We start from the raw sequence: 16,641 nt of genomic DNA, 5'->3' as shown, positions 1-16,641 counted from the left end.
TTACTGACTTTCAGCATTTGCGCCAATCCCGTTTGGAGGTCTCTATTTACCCCTGGAGGTTCCTCCGAGTCGATGTCACTGCTCCCCACTGGTGTTGGCTTATGATCAGGCGCACTTCTCTGCACTGGTGTCCATGGAGCAGAGGGACCAGCAGAGAGAGCAAGGTAAGCGGTCATTGCACGTTCTTGGCAAAGACTGCTTTCTTCACTCCAAGGCAGCAGCTTCTCTGGAATTCAGGAAATCTTCTGACTTCGTGGGGAGATTGCAAGTGGTCTGCCTGTCCTGCTGGAAGTGAATAATGTATGAAATAGCAGTAGAGCTATGTGTGATCCATTATTAAAAGATGCCAGTTGGAAGCAGGAACGTGGGAGTGGCCAGAACGTGGACAGCGGGGTCCGGTGATTTATTTAGCACTAATACTATGGAAGAGTCTGATTCATCAATCTGGCAATTTTTGATTTCTTAAAACTTTGCTGAACATGTCCAGTACATCAGCAGATAAGCAAATGACTATTTGTCGAGCCAAGAGAAATGCGTGCATTTCACTCTGCGGAAGCAGCGAGCAAAAGACTCACTTAAATTGTGTCCAATCAGTTTGTTGCCTTGAAGAGTTACTGACATCCAAATCCAACCTGAGTTCTCTATAGTTGTTCAAATGTTGATTTCCTGACGAGTGGAATGTAAAAATTCCCATTTGGATCGGAATCGAGCTGGACATGCTTACCAGTCTTCCACCGTGCCACCGGAATGGTTTCCTTCCATCATAAATAAAAAAAAAAAAAAAAGATAAACAAATGTACAGTACCATATTTTTCGGACCAGAGCCCCATCCCGATGTTTATACCATATGTTAGCAGTTTCATTTGGGCGCAATGTCGATTTTCCTCATTTGGTCACAGGACTCCTTGTTTTGCCAATTGAGATGTCAGTGTTCCCACTCAGGATGCATCTTTTATTCATGAGGTCACAATAATCCTTGCAATGGGTTCCTATAATTGACAAACAAGAGTGGGTCTCCTTGACAACCAGCCTCAGTGGTCACGGCACTCTTGTGTATCTGACTCGGTGGGTGGAACTCGCTCGTCATTTTAGTGGGCAGCCGGCCAGATCCTTCTCTCTGTCTCTTTCGTGCTCACAACTTCTCCTTCGTCTCACTGCTGAGTAAGGTCCTATTCTCAGCATATAAACAGCAACCTAGTTATTAAATCACACTATGACCGCTGCAGACTAGCAGGCAGACATGATTACAAAGCTGCTAAGCCTTGCTTAGCCCTTTACTGCCTGCAGTCCTTCAAATGCAGCCAACTCCTCACAGTCATTACCCCTCCGTAGCACCCATACTTTGATTTACCGTATGTGGTAATTCTATACGTCGTCCACTAGATGGCGCGTAAGTCCACAGAAGCCTCCGTAACGCCATCGCTTTGCAACACGTCCACACTTTTTCCCTCTGGTACGCAGAGTTCTGTGCGGAGGGAACATTTCATCTGCAGTGTCTCTCCAGGATGTTATGAAAGCACTTTTTAGTCGATTCATGCGAGGAATCGCATTACAGAGCAATGCCACGGTCTGTTTTGCTAGACGGAAGAAAAGCGGTGAGTTGCTTTTGCGTGATGGAAATAGAAATAGTCAAATGTTGCTAGATTGGCTCATGTTTCTCACCGGATGCCAGCCATTCAAGAAGTCATCCGAGGAAAAGGTCAAAATGAAAAGCCCCCGCTGCCAATTAGGGCCGTTCTAAGCATACTCTTAACCACATCACCACATATGGGCAGGGTCCTCAGGCCTGCCCGGGGGCCCCCAACAAACCGAGACTCTCTCGCGACAGACGGACCACTGTGTGGACGTCTCAGGTGGAGCCTCGCTCTCATTTTCCCCACTCGCATTGGAGGGGCTAGTGGTGGTCGTGTGTGTGTTCAGGTGCCACAGACTGCTTGAGAATACTGGCTCTTTCTTCAGCCCTCTCTCTGAAGGATTAAAGCAGGGTCCCACCCGGTAACTTGATTCTAAATTGCGCAGACATATCCTGCAGTTGGTCCTTTTGAGGTTGCTTGCATGGCTGCTCAACGGTGAAGTGCGAGAAGCAAACCAGGCGGGGGCCACCAAAAGTTTCGGGTTGTTTTCAAGGGGATCTTTTTTTTCATACTTTCTTATCCGCTGGTTTTGTTCTGAATGAGGTTATCGCATAACCCCGTTTATTGAAGACCGACCTCTTCAAGCGCCACTTGCTGTGACTTTTCATCAGCACGCTTGTGCTCCTGTGGTCAAACTGGCCCACTGGAAAACTCTATTTCCAGCCCTGCTCCTAAACCCATTACAGGTTTTCTTTGGCAGCCTTGCAGAAGTCCCTCCAGCGTCTATTTAAATGAAGTAGAAGACCATCTTTTACACAAAAAGACCACCTACATAACAAGCAGCCAACTCTGGCTAGCTTTCACCACTCCATTTATTAAACACCTAAGTGTTCTACTCACCAGGCTGTCCGCTTAATCGAATCAACATGGCAATCAGAATTAAAATGTTACTTGTTGTGGTTTCGTCTCCTGCTACACATGAGGTACGGCTGGAATTAAACCGCTGGAGTTCCGCTGTTAAAAATCCAAAGCGAGAAGCTGAGGCCTTCTGAAAATGCACAACCGCTGTTCAATCTGCTGGTGGACTGGGCCCTTTAAATTTGCAGCTGTGCAATGACCAAAGTCGGGAATTAAACTTTTCCAGAGAGCACAGCGGAAACATTGGCTCAGTGTTGCAAAGCTGCAGTCGGTGACTTTGTCCTCTTTGGGAAATAAGAGGCCTGACAATCCACTGCTTGCAGTGCTGGAGCTGCCCCCAAAAATGCAGTTTAGCCTTTCCAACAGCTGTTTGCTTGCAGAAAACACCCACGTTTCCTCTCTTGCTGTTTATTTGAAGCAAAGATGCAAACTGAGCAAGGTGATGAAGGTTGTTATGTGCACCGCTCAGATCCAGCAAGGGCTATGATGTCATCCGAGCATACGCTGTGGGAAACAGTCACTCAAGGACTGCAAAACAAGGCTGCCGGGGGGGATAGTAAATACATTACAGCACACTTTAGTCTCCCAGAGCTTCACTGGCAATCTCTGAATCTGGACATTGTCCAAGTGGCAGCAATAGCTTATGCAGTCCTTCGGAAAGGCGAGAAATTAGGACAGCTGTGCTTGTGTTGGGGCAGCCAGGACTCCACCTGACGACAGACCTCCTCTGCCTGCCGCCTGACCCCTCCATGCAAGAGAACTGCTGCGAGGCGAGCGGCCTCGTTCGCACATGCCTGCAGATTTGTTAGTGCACGCTGTTTATTTCTCTGAAAAATGTCCCTCGTCACACTGTACCACAGGCATTAGTCATGCCTATTTTAGCTCACTGGTGTGGTTTGTATTGTGCAAAGCCAAACTAGACAACTGCGCTTTCTAATGGGCCACCTGTGATATTGCCGCCAATCTCTGTTCATTGTGTATTAGAAGTTCTAGACTGACCTGCTGTAGAGGGCTCAGGCCAAAACAAAAAGTATTACATCTTCATGTTGAAGTGAATTGAAGATGTTCATTTTGATAGATTCGCTTTTCCGCCATCTTGTGGCATCTTGGTACCAAGAAACTACACGACGTCGAAGTGAGTTGAGGAGTTTCATCGAGCCAAAATAATGCTTTTCTGCCATCTTGCGGCATCGATAGACGGTTCAAAATCTTTTTGCGGTGGCGTCGGTGATTTGTGGATTTTCGCTCTTTGCAGTAAGGCTCAGTCCCCCCTCCCCTCTTTAATTTTTTTGCATTTTTTCTAAAAATTGTACCCCTGTATTATATGAGATCTTGGTAAAGGATCGTGTAAAGAAACAAACTGGTTCTATAAAGTGTCATGACTATTGTATTCAATTTTTCAATGGTGCCTTTTAAGGGGTGTGACCTAGTAAACGGCTGAAGTCAGCTTGGCCGGTTAGTTCAGTGGGAGGCGTCAGGGTGCGCGTATTCTCATTTAGTTTTTCTGTGTTTGACTTTTTGTCCTGTTCAACAAACGGAGTAAACTGCATCAGCGACTGTGGTTCTCCTTGCCCATCTCCAAGGGCATTACAGAATCATACATTTACATTTTTTCCATACGTAGCAATGTTGTGTTAGTCTTATTGAACCACACGCAAGTCAAAGTACTTGTGTATCCTGTAAAAATCCATATAAACAATTGCTATAGAACTGCAAATCTCTACGCTATAGCGGGGATTTCAGCGATAGAGAAGTAGATATGTCCCATGAAAAAAAATGTGTTACAGCAGGGTCGAGGCAGGTGAAGCGCTTTTAAGCGAGGAAATAACTGTACACAGCTTGAAAGGACGCGTTAGCATTGTGGCCATTGATGTCAGATCACATTTAGTGATCATCTTGAATATGCTAACACCTCTCCGGAGGCTCTGACCCTCCACCAGGCCGGCGAGGCGTCATCACAGAACGTTTCCCACAGTGTGTGACGCCTGTCACACACTGTACATAAACGCACTTAAAACGAGTACCAGAGCGAGCAGTTCAAGTCCTCTTTCTTCAGGGATGAAGGAAGTGTGGTTGCACTGTCGTTATGAAGCCTGAAGCGGGGGGGAGCAGCCTCGTGCTAGTCGAGTGTGTCCAATTTGAGGAGGAGCCTGCCACTCTCTGCTGTCATGGGGATAGCTGCCCCCGCCACCCTCAGCATATACCCCTCACTCTCAGTAGCCCAAGGAGATGAACACATGGGCAAGTAGGAGTCTCGCTTGCGGCCACGGCGCGCCCACATTGTTCACGTGCAGTGGTTCGATGCAGGAAGCAAGGGTTGGGTGTGTGTTTTCTGTTCTGCGTCCAGCGATTAGTGCCGAGGTCCTCTTCCTGTCTGCGAGAATGTGATGGTATCAGCGGAGGATGAATGAAAGAATCCGGTCTTCTATCACACACCGCTGTGTGTGAAATGCGCTCAATTATGAAAGCAAATCAAATGGTACAACCCCCCCATCCGTCTTAAAAGTGCTTGCTTCCCCAAAGTCTGCGCTTGAGAAGTGTTTCCTCACCCACGGGTTCTTTTTTGAGGCATTATGCTATTCAGTGTTTTCCATAACCCCCCCCCCCCCCACACACACACACACTTTTGCTTGATTATTCCCAAATTCACCCGTATGCATTTTTTTTCTATGGAACTTCAGCTGTTTGTTGAAAAGTCAACGATTGTTTTTGCGCTCTTTCTGAAATGCTTTAAGATGACCCCAGTCTAATAGGAAAGTAATGATGAATCAAATGCACTTGAGTAACGTTTGATCTACCCCCACCTGATGCCCAAAAGCGCTGAACAAAGCCTCGCATTCACCCATTCACACGCACATTCACATACCAATGCTGCCAGGAGCGAACAAAGGGTCAATGTCTTGCTCAAGGATGCTTCGACATGTGTTGAGGATTGAACCACCCTACCGCTGAGCCACAACTCCCAAGTATTGGTATTAACTCTTTCACTCCCAATGACGTTTTTAAACGTCTTTTCAGACTTGTTCCAGAATTGGCTGGTACTGAATGAGTTGATGAACTTTTCGACCGAGAGACAAGCTTGGTGTGTCGGGCAAGATTTTTGGAGGGGATGTCAATTGCTTGCTTTTTTTTTCTTTGCAACAGCATTCGACCCCTTACCCCACCCGCGAATAGCTGCAATTGCCCCTCATGTGCTCTTCTGATTTCACTGCAGTTTATGTGATCAATGAGATCTCCTTTCAACTCTGATTCTCATCTCTTTCAGCTGTAATCCCTCTGACAGACTCGGAGCACAAGTTGCTGGCGCTGCATTTTGCCGTGGACCCTGGCAGGGACTGGGAGTGGGGCAGGGACGACAACGATAACACCAAGCTGGCCAAGTAAGTCCCGTGCAGCGTCTCCCCTGGGCTTTTGATGTTTGTCGTTGGGCTTTTAAAGTGGATTCGAAAGTAATGAGAACGTCAAATCCATGCAAGTTTGTGTTTGTCTGTGAGGGGTTTAAGTTTCAGTATGGCGTCACTTCAAAGCATGAGCGCACAGAGAACAAATTGTGAGTGCTGTCAGTCATCCAGAGGCTTTCCCAGGGACGGGCCTCGCTGAAGCGACAACACCCGATCTGATTTAGGAAGGGGTTTATGGAAGGGTTTCTGTTTCACATTCCAGGCAGTCGGGGGGTTATCCTCCAAAATGTGGCAATATGGGAACCACGCAGATACCCCCCAAAAAAAAAAAAAAGCAGGTCACCCGCTCATTAGTTTGAATGCCTAAACAATTTCTGCCCAACGGTGAAGTTTAGGCATTGAAGTCTTTCAGACACTGACACTGCATCCCGCAATCGGATCGTGAGATGGATGACACTGTAATCACATCTGGTGCGACAAATAAAATATTTTGTAATTACTTTCAACACAGCCGTGCGGGAGAAACGCGTGTCATTTTTCACAGTCCCCCCACCCCCAGATTTACGGCATCCTCTTGAGCACTGGCGCTGTCGCAGCTTTGTTACTAGATCGGAAAGCGAGAGCATTTTCGGGTCAACGATGTGACCCCCCAACCCTCCGCGCCCATTCTTCGTCAGTGCTGTTCATGCCGAAGTGTGACAATGACTACAAATGGCTCACCTCATACATCTTCTGCTGCAGCCTCATCTTGTCACTGGAGGCCAAACTGAACCTGTTGCACAACTACATGAATGTAACATGGATCCGAATTCCATCCGAAACAAGGGTATGTTCTTTTTGGACAGCAAAATCTCGAGAGCATGTGTCCCAACCTTCATTGAACCGTGTCATACATATTACATTAGAAAAATCTCAGGACGCAACACCAAACAAAAAATGTCACAGAAAGTACATATATACTGAGATTATGATGACCTCATCTCAGTTGACTCCAACATGTGCCTACTGTGTGAAATCTGGGCCAGTTTTTCATGCAGTTTTGGGCCAAGCAATTGTTAACCAGCAGTTCGCTTTGATTCAGTGGGATTGGGATTTGATTTGATCTGCTACGGTTCACTTTGAGAACATACGATACATTTACTTTGTATAAAATATGTTAAAACATTTATTAGGAGGGGTTAACTTGTCATTATAATTTCAGATACATGTGGTTTGATATTCAAACAACATTTTAAAGTGGAACGGTTCAGTTCAGTGCACTTTTATAATTAAAGCCCATTTTCCAATTCAAAACGTTTTTTTTGTTGTTGCAGCCCTATAAATAATTTTCAAAGCAGTTAAGTAAAATGAATCTTCGCCAGCACACCCGGAGAGCTTTCATGGCACAGTGGTTGGGACTGACTGCACGAGAGAAACTTCACTTGTTGATGTTGTACAGTTCAATGGATTATTCATTCTTAAGAAAATGTTCATTTTTTTTTCTCTCCGTCATCTTTGTGCAATACAGGCTCCCCTGGCTCAGCCCGAGTCTCCGACTGCTTCTGCAGGTGAGGACGTGCAGTCTCTGGCTGAGTCCATTGACTCTGACCGCGAGTCTGTTGGCAGCAACTCCAACGTCAACACGGGCAAGAGCGGCAAGGACAAAGAGAAGCAGCAGCATCGCAAAGACAAAGACAAAGACAAGAGCAGGGCCGATTCTGTAGCCAACAAGCTAGGTAGCTTCAGCAAAACGCTGGGAATCAAGCTGAAGAAGAACATGGGGGGTCTCGGGGGTCTAGTGCACGGCAAAATGAACAAATCGAACTCTGGCTCAGGTCGAAACGGGGAGAACGGAGGGGAAAAGACAAAAAAGAAAGACTTCAAGACACCCAAAGGGAACAAAGATGAATCGGGTCACTCGGCCAGCTCCACTTCCTCGGAAAAGGCCACAAGCCCCTCGCCGACAGATCGAGACAAACCGTCCAGCGCCTCCCCCAGCGACAGAACGGACAGCGCGGGGAGGGTCTCGGGTGACAAGAGCCTCGACAGCTGGAAATACAGCACGGACGTCAAGCTCAGCCTCAACATCCTTCGGGCCGCCATGCAGGGCGAGCGCAAGTTCATCTTCGCCGGCCTCCTCCTCACCAGCCACCGGCACCAGTTCCACGAGGAGATGATCAGCTACTACCTGACCAACGCGCAAGAGCGCTTCAGCCAAGAGCAGGAGCAGAAGAGAAAGGAAGCCGAAAAGAAGCCCCCGGCCGCCGGCGACGCGGCCGCCAGGAAGCCGGAAAACGAGAGCGTCTTCCAGAGGGAGAGGTCGGACAGCTCACCCCAGGAGAGCTGCTCTCCTGTCCCGCCGCACCGCACCTACACCCCGCAGCCCCCCGCGCCGCTCAATGTGCAAGGCCGGAGCAGTCCCGTCCCCGCCGCCCCTCGCGTCTCTTTCCCGGTTCCTCCGCTCACCCCGCCCGCCACCTCCCACCCCGTCCCGGGGCCTTACTCCTCCCCCAGTTTTGGTGCTAAGAGACTCGGGCCCGTTCCCGTGTCCGCCCACTACAGCCATACCCCTCCCATCCAGAGGCACAGCGTGATTCACCTCCAAGATGTCAACATGCAGTCCCCCATCTTACGAGATCCCTACAAACCGGCGCCCGCGGTGGGCACCCTCAAGACGTGCGCCACCTACCCCCAGCAGAACCGCACGTTGTCGTCGCAGAGCTACAGCCCGGCGCGCCTGTCGGGCGTGCGCACCGCCAACACCCTGGAAACGCTGGCGTACACCGTGCCCGGGGAACACAAGTCCCACACGTACACCAACGGATTCATCGCGAGAGACATTCAAGACTGCCTGGAGTTCGCCGACGACGACAACAACTCGTCCCACGCTTGGCTCAACCGAGACAAAACCAAAGGGCGCGGCTCTGGAAGCCCTTTGTACTGCTTTCAGCAGCGCCGCTGCAAGAGGGACAACTGCTCCTTCTACGGCAGGCCCGAAACGGACCACTATTGCTCCTACTGCTACAGGGAGGAGCTTAAGCGCAGGGAGAGGGAGAGCAAAGTGCAGAGGCTCGCATAGCCATCGCCGCCAAGGGAACGACGCTACCTGCACTTTGCATCCGCAACAACGTGATGGAGAATGCTCTTGTATTCCCGCCCCCTTCCCTTGTTAGTCAAGACGAGGGAAGCAGAACTCGAAACGGTGAGCAGCTTTGGCCAGATATTATTGTGCTTTTTTTTTTTTTTTTTTTTAATCTAGTCTTTTACTTGTTTTAGAGTAAAAGTCATCTCTGGGTCTTTGCGAATTCGCAAAGACAAAAAGCTCCTTATTTTTCATTGTAGAAAAAAAAATTCAATCTCATATTGGCGGGGAGCATTTTAGTGAAGCCGTTTTGAATGCGATGCCTCTTCTCGGTCGCTCATATTTTCTCCGGAAGATTTCGTGTTGTTTTTGCAATCAAATGAACGTAAAGGGGAGATTGGTATTCGCCTCGGAAGCAATAAATTTGGTGATCTCCTGCTACACTCTCCCCCCAATTTTGTCTATGCACCAATAATATATAGATACTGTAGGTTAACTGTCTTGTAAATTGTCAGAGATCGTCACGTGGTGCTCCCGGGAGCAAATTTCAACGACAGGATTTCAAACGTACACGCAATATAGCTTAACATTGGATTAGCTTTGTCCAGTGTACCTTTATCCCGCGAAGGATTCACGACACGATGGATCAAAAGTGGCGTTTTTTTTTTTTGTTTTGTTTTGTTTTTTTTAATGAAAGGAATTTCCTGTGCCAAACACTGAACAATGGCACGCTCCTCAAATATGCAGTGTTCACGGTGTGTCCCTCTGAGCTGCCTAATACTCCTAATTGGTAAGTGTCTTAGATGAGAAGAATCGTGGGTAGTACGAGCAAGAGCCGATGCGTATTTGTCTAAAGTGTGATTACGTGTCCGCCCCTGTAGGCCCGCCCACCCGTCTGTCTCACACGCAATCATGGCGCGCGGTCATGCTTTATATCACGCCGTGGTTTTACCGGTCCCGCGTGACAGTGTGCGTCCTTCGTCCACATGTAGAGGCCGTTTCAAGAAGCACCTGCTGCTATAAGAGCACCTCAAGCCTTTGTGATCATCAGTGCTTTAACCAATCAGTGGGTTTGGGGGAGGAGGAAAAATAAAAAATAAAAAGAGAAACAACCCGGGCCTGCAAGTGCTTTCTGCTCATTGAACATGACGACTGTAAAGAAGCCGTGTTTGTGTTGCCGTTTGTTCTGGTGATGCTGTTTGCCGAATAATGTACCATGCTGTCCTTAACAAAAGTGTGTCCTGGCCAAGGATGTCCACTGCTGTTCGCTTCCGTCTCTCCTGTCCAATGCAGTGTCGCTCCTCCTCCTCCTCTTGGTTCCTACGTGACCCCCTTCATGGACTGCCACCATGTTAGGACTGTAAGATATGATTTTGTATTCCTTTAAGACTTTTACACTACTTTAAATTATTGATTTGCACATTAGGTACAGATGTATATATGAAGAAAATAATAGTTTATTGTTACAAACATCATGTGTCTGTGTCTTTTTTTTTTTCCGGACTCTCTCACTTCCGCTAAGAACCCAGGCTAAACTTGGCTCCTCCCCAACTCTAAAAGCTTGTCATTCAGCGAGATTTATCACTTCAAACATACTTGCTTAAAACCAATTGGCAAGGAGAGGCTCCATCTTAACCATGGAAAAGAAAATCTCCAAAAACTCCATAATTTTAATGTATTTTTTTTGTAACCCTGCACGGTACATTTATTAAATACGGTTCAGTTGTGTTTAACTTACCGTAAGTATCAGACATTTTCAATGAATCATTTCCAATTGTTGGTTTAAATTTTTTTCCAGGTCAAATTTGTATTTCATTTTTTTTATGTGCAATGTAGTTTGAATCAATTCATTATATTTTTCATCACACACCAGAAATATGCCTCTCATACTACTCTAAAAATCACAATATTTTCATGCTTATTCAGTATTTTATCCGTATTCATTCAACTGAAATAACGGAAAACACAAATGTGACCAACCCATTAGCCAGTTTCATTAAAAGCGAAAAAGTCCTACTCAATATACGTAATCCCTTCTAATTGCAAAGCAAATCAACGTGTACGTATGCTTTTCACATCCTTTGCAATGTTGGCCTATAGATTTAACAAAGGCCAAGTCCATACAGTGGATACCAAATATTCAAGATCTGAAGATGACCAACAGTAATTTGTGTGTACTCATTTTTCTTTTTACTGTTTGACAGTTCAGAATGTTAAAGAGCAATGCATGAAGTAGACTTTCCGTCGGTAAACCAACCTCTCTACGCTTTTCCCAAAGGTGAGTACAGTGGTACCTCTACTTACGAACGTCTCTTCATACGAAATTATCAAGTGACGAAACGCCTCAACAGGAAAATATCGCCCCATGTTACAAAAGAAATTTCAAGATACCAAAGGTAAAAACACAGTATGGCCTGCTACTCGCAGCTCCGAGTTTCCTGAATGCAACATATTTATAGCTGCTCCACCATTGGCTATTACCAAGAAAAAGTGATCGCTCACTATGCTGATGTATGCCTTCGACATTTCCGAAGGATTTTTCGTAGCCGACAAAAGCAAATGTTCTTGACAAAACACCAGGCAAAAACCACTTCTGAGCGAGAATATGCACTAAAGAGTGCAAAAAACGGTGAGGACGCATTATGCACAAATATTTTTGATACATTTTTATGCTTTAGGAAATATTTGTCTGAATTTTGGGGGTGCTTGGAACGGATTAGGGCACTTACATGGAAAATACTTACAAAATTTTGTAGTTAATATATTTCTTCCAGAACTAACTAATTTTGTAAATAGAGGTACCACTGCAGTTTGTTTTTTAAAAATGTGCTTAAAACTACTCGATAGTGTGGGATGTACAGTGGACTAGTCTCATCACGATTCTAAGGTTCGGGGTTCTTCGTCCCGGATTACGTAAATTATCCATAGTGAATGCTTCTCGGACAAAATAAGATGGGATAATTGCAAGTTCACCCGCAACCTTATAAAAACAAGCTCTTTTGTCAATAGATGCATTTTAGTCTTAGTAGAATGTGAGCATTATGCTTGTGTGACTTGAATGTTAAAATTGCCTGTGCAGTTATTTGAGATTTGGGATTCCTCAGGAAACATTTGCCGAAAAATGTCAACAAATCAGCCAGTGTCCCATTTGTGTTTTGACCTTTTTGGATGATGTGCATCTAAGCGTAATATATTGGTGAACATTTTTCTCAAGAGTGGATAAACACTGTTTTACTCGTGTATAAAAAAATCTTCATCGCAGCAGGGATGAGTTGGAGTGAGAATGAAGAGAAGGTTACTCTGTGGGCTGGAGCCCACTGTGTGTGTGTCTGTGTGTGTGTGTCCCTGCTGTTCAGCCAAATTGGAGGCCACCCACCCTAAGCGCAGCGCACGGTGGGACGAGCCTACATTTTGGTGGCTGGCACCAGCTGAGAGGGAGGCTTAGCTCTCAAAGAAGGTCACGGAGGGCAACCCCGATGAGAGGCGGCCATGTTTGACTGTGTGAGGCCGTTGCCATCAAAGGGGGGAAAAGGGTCGGGGGCATACGTCATGCAACCAGTTTGAAGAGGTCATGCTGTACAGGCGGGGAAAAGAAGAGGGGCATGGGAGAATGTACTCCTACTTGTTGTTAAAGATGAGTTAGATAAGCCGCACCCAAAAATATAAAAAATATATTCATTTAACCCTCCAAAATTAAAAAAATAATAATTACCAAATCACCTTTTCCGACATTATTAAAAAAAATAATTCATGAACATCACCAATCATTCAGGTGTCCGTCACTTTTGCTACACACTTAACTTACCAGGCCTACACCTGCTCCTTTTTGACTCATTTTAGAAGCTGACTATGTTGTCCAAGTCCTGGTGCACAACGACGCAATGGTTATTTTGTCCTACATTGTTTGTCCACTTTTTACCTGCCATATATGTGATGTAGTAAGCACATTTTCAAAGCCATTTCGCTCCGGCGTAGCTGTACAGATTTGCTCCTATGTCGATGAAGTCATTGATAGATCGCGCAATTGTGACATGGCAGTCACTCAGAGATTTGGCATAAAAATGCAAAATAGTGCTCATTTTCGATCCACTCAGATCAGATCGCTGTTGTGTTTGCAGAGCTGCAGTCCATAAACAGGAACTGAGCCACCCCAGAGAAGATTTACACCCACATGGCCGTCCAATTATAGGACGGCCCCCCCACACACATATACTGTATATATCTATATATATTATCTACACGTGTGCACATTTCACCTTGACTGTGCTTGCTAATAGAAGCTGACACTGCAAGCAGCAAAGGTGCGAGTGAAAAGATCCATCAGTCGAAGCCCCTCCCCCACATCCACATTGTGTCTGCATTCACATTCTGTAAGCGCAGAATACACACCCACATTACGCAGCAGAAAGTGTGTCATTGTCAGTGAGGGTCCACACGTGACTAGCAGTGACCCTCCGAGAATGCCCCCACACATACACACACATATGCATCTCTCTCTCCCTCTTTTTCTCTGACTCACACTCTTTTTAATAGTGTGTGTGTGTTTTTTAATGGTTTGCTCGCTCTTGGATATCTGCAGATGCATGAAAAAACTTGCAGGTTTCAGCATTTTGATGTGGTGTATTAAAAACTAATAATGCTTTATTTTGCTTTTTCATTCATTCATTTTCTACTTTCTTCCCTCCAAATTTTGCTGCTGTAAATTGCGAATTTCTTCATTGTGAAACAGTAAAGTTTTTCTTATTTTGATTGACGCCATCAGAAAGTATTCTCTGATTTTGGTTATTTTGGTGGCGGTCGTTTGAACTACATTGCTTCATACCGTTTGTCGTATGAGGCAATGTACGAGGCAGGTGCCTATGAAAGCTACGGGAAGCATGCAGAAGGTGGTCGAAAAATGAAAAGCAATCCTTTGGCCAAGATGGCGGCGGCGGTGATGGCAAAAGGAAACGGTGCCGTGGTGCCAAGTGTGGCAGCTTGTGTGCTTGCTTGTGTGCCTCCAACCCGCCTGGAGACATGCTGGGTGTAGACCAGAATCATTAAGTAGAATTTTAAAATATTTGCGCTTCCGTCCTGTCTCACGCTGCATTGCTGTGTCCACGGAATTTTTATTTTTATTTTTCCACTAGTGGGGCCAGTTAGGCCTTTTCTTCTATTGGCTTACACACGACCAGAAATGCTCACCTTCATTTTCAAACAAAAATCCAATATTTGTTTCATGAAATTGAATTAATCTATTCTCAACAAGGTTCTCTTAATATTATAGTGTTTCTCTCGTCCAATCAGATTTCAGCCTCTTAGCAATTAGACTGTTTCCGATTTCTACTTCATGCTCACAGGGTCAGCTAGCTGGCCCACAATCACGACAGCATTTCTCTGCCTTCTGATCGGTTGGTCAGAGCCAAACCTGTTCGCGCCAACTTCAACGAGCAACCCGCCAACCATAAAGACTTTGCAGGGATGCACACAGGTTGCAAGCCTGACAATATGTAACAAATCTGGCTCGCGACACAAAAAGGAAGGAAGAGTCCTCAGCAACGTGGCGCCCCGCCCGTTGTTGATACCCGTAGTTACAGTAAATATTTGCATGGGTGAAATAAGGGAACAAAGTGTACTTCCTGTTGCAACAATAACACTGGTCTGTTTGAGAAACAAGCTCGTCAGAGGCTGATGGGTCTACGCCTGTCTCCGCTGTGTTCCAAAAAGCCTGCTTGAACAGATGACATCTAATCCTCAATGAGACGCGAGAGGGCCCGTTTATGTGTACAACACACCCCTGAAGTAGTGGACAGAGTACATGGTAAAAAGAATTCTGAAACCCCAAAACAAAGCAAAACAAAAGCCAGAAAACACAAAAGAAGAAGCTTTAGCTCGTTATGAAACAGACAGAGGCATTTCGAGCAATGAGGAAACTGCCTGACAGCTGACCTGCAAAGTAACGTTTTACAATCGTCCAGCCTGCATGAGGAAGTGCACGATTGTGTCCCACAACAGAGTTGATATGTTATGTAAGAGAGAGAAAACCGCAACGACGTGGATGCTCTCGGGTTCCTTCGGCGTAGCAAATGTGATGTCGTGCAATGGAAATGACAGATGGTCAGGTATGCATGTACTCACGTTTGTGCTCTTCTTCTGGGTGTACACACTGCCTTCGGTGTGCAAACATCTTACGGCGCGTACCCAAACAAAAGCAAAATGGGTCACTTGAGCTTGTTGTGTAAATCTGGACTAAGAGCACTGTAGTTCTACTGGTATGTAGGGACAGCGTAAGCTTAGACTTACGTGAGGGTGCAGGCTAGGTTGGAGTTTGGTATTTTCATATTATCGGGTTGTTAAATTGCGGTTGACATTAATGTTAGGGGAGGAGGGAGGAGGGTTTAAGTTAAGGGGTGTCAAAGTCATTTTTGGCGCCGGTCACATTTTAGTTACCGTTTCACTTGGAGGGCCGTTAGAATGCATCTCTTATTTATTACATATGAGAATAAAAAATGTTGGTAGACATTTTAAAAAGGATCATGGAAGTTAACATGTTTGAGCTGTTTTCACGGGCCACATTAAACAATGTGGCAGGCCAGATCTGGCCCCTGGGCCTTGAGTTTGACACCAGTTGGTTAGAGCAAGGGGAGTGTCGTGTGGGATCTTTTTTTTTTTCTCCAATGGTTGAATTCCCTAAAAGTTCCCATCTCTACATTAAGAATTGCCGCTTGACCATGTTTGCTTTGAAGCCCGGCCCCCACTCATTGAAAATGTTTGCAGACATCAGAGCCCCACTGGGTTTATATTCAATTAGCATTTTTTAAGGTGTTCAGGACCCAAATTATTCAGTGATTTATAGACCAGTAGCCGGATCGTAAAATCTCATTCTAGGGCTGCCTGGGAGCATAGAGGGCATTTGAAGGAGGTTCAGAAAGACGATGAGACACCAATGAGAGTGCAGATATCGTTGCAAGGCCGTCCAACACGTATCGATTGTGACGCTGTTATAAAAAAAAAAGTTCATTTGGGATAAAAAGTGAAAAGGCGGCTTTCGAGGGGGAAATCATACTGTACATAATGTAACGAATAAGTGCAATAATTCAGTTCTGTCTACAGAGTTCAGCCTGAACTTTTTATGATCCCTGGTTTGTGTGTGAAGCCTCAGTAGCCAACTGAAGAACCTGTCAGTGTTCCTTTTCTTATTTTGGAAAAAAAATATCAACAGACTATAAACAAACAACAAAATAACGCATACAGTCATTTTGCGTGTTCTGACTTCCTAAAAGCATCCATCATATATTGCAGAATGACTTGCTTACTTGCTTGTGGCCTACTTGACGATGGGTGGGGGGCGCGACAAAACAAATCGAAACAAGTTAGAGCTGCATATTTTATGAATTTATTTCCAAATGTAAACTTCACTATTCCATGCATACGAGTTATGACGACATACATTGTTCAACAATCTTGTTATTTTTCATATTTGCATAGGACATGGTCACAATATATCGTCTAACATGTAAAAAATAATGCCATAGAAAGGTACAGCAGAGCAGCTAAGACCAGCACATTACATTACATGTGGTTGAAATCCCAGGTACTGTACAACTGTAATACTTGTTGAGCGTAGTGATTTTGGTTTGCTGAGAGGAAGAAAAAAAAAACAAACCAGACACCTGAAGGTTAACTGTGAGGTCATAGGAGAATGTAC

At 45.5% G+C, this 16,641-nt stretch overlaps 2 protein-coding genes across 2 annotated transcripts in view; one reads left to right on the top strand and one right to left on the bottom strand.

Moving 5' to 3' along the window:
- gcnt3 (glucosaminyl (N-acetyl) transferase 3, mucin type) overlaps positions 1–6,508 on the bottom strand; it is a 47,090-nt gene extending 40,582 nt beyond the window's left edge. The window contains exon 1 of the mRNA XM_052061281.1: positions 6,499–6,508. The gene's annotated coding sequence lies outside the window, so the exon portion shown is untranslated. The remainder of the gene's footprint in view (positions 1–6,498) is intronic.
- otud7a (OTU deubiquitinase 7A) overlaps positions 1–16,598 on the top strand; it is a 36,844-nt gene extending 20,246 nt beyond the window's left edge. Inside the window, exons 10-13 of the mRNA XM_052061276.1 lie at positions 15–164; positions 5,758–5,872; positions 6,635–6,719; positions 7,401–16,598. Coding sequence (XP_051917236.1) covers positions 15–164; positions 5,758–5,872; positions 6,635–6,719; positions 7,401–8,951 — 1,901 coding nt within the window. The 3' untranslated portion in view covers positions 8,952–16,598. The remainder of the gene's footprint in view (positions 1–14; positions 165–5,757; positions 5,873–6,634; positions 6,720–7,400) is intronic.
- The last annotated feature ends 43 nt before the right edge of the window (positions 16,599–16,641 follow it).

This window comes from Hippocampus zosterae, chromosome 3 (genome assembly GCF_025434085.1).
Source record: "Hippocampus zosterae strain Florida chromosome 3, ASM2543408v3, whole genome shotgun sequence".
NCBI lineage: Eukaryota > Metazoa > Chordata > Actinopteri > Syngnathiformes > Syngnathidae > Hippocampus > Hippocampus zosterae.
This window is presented reverse-complemented; position numbering and strand designations above follow the sequence as displayed.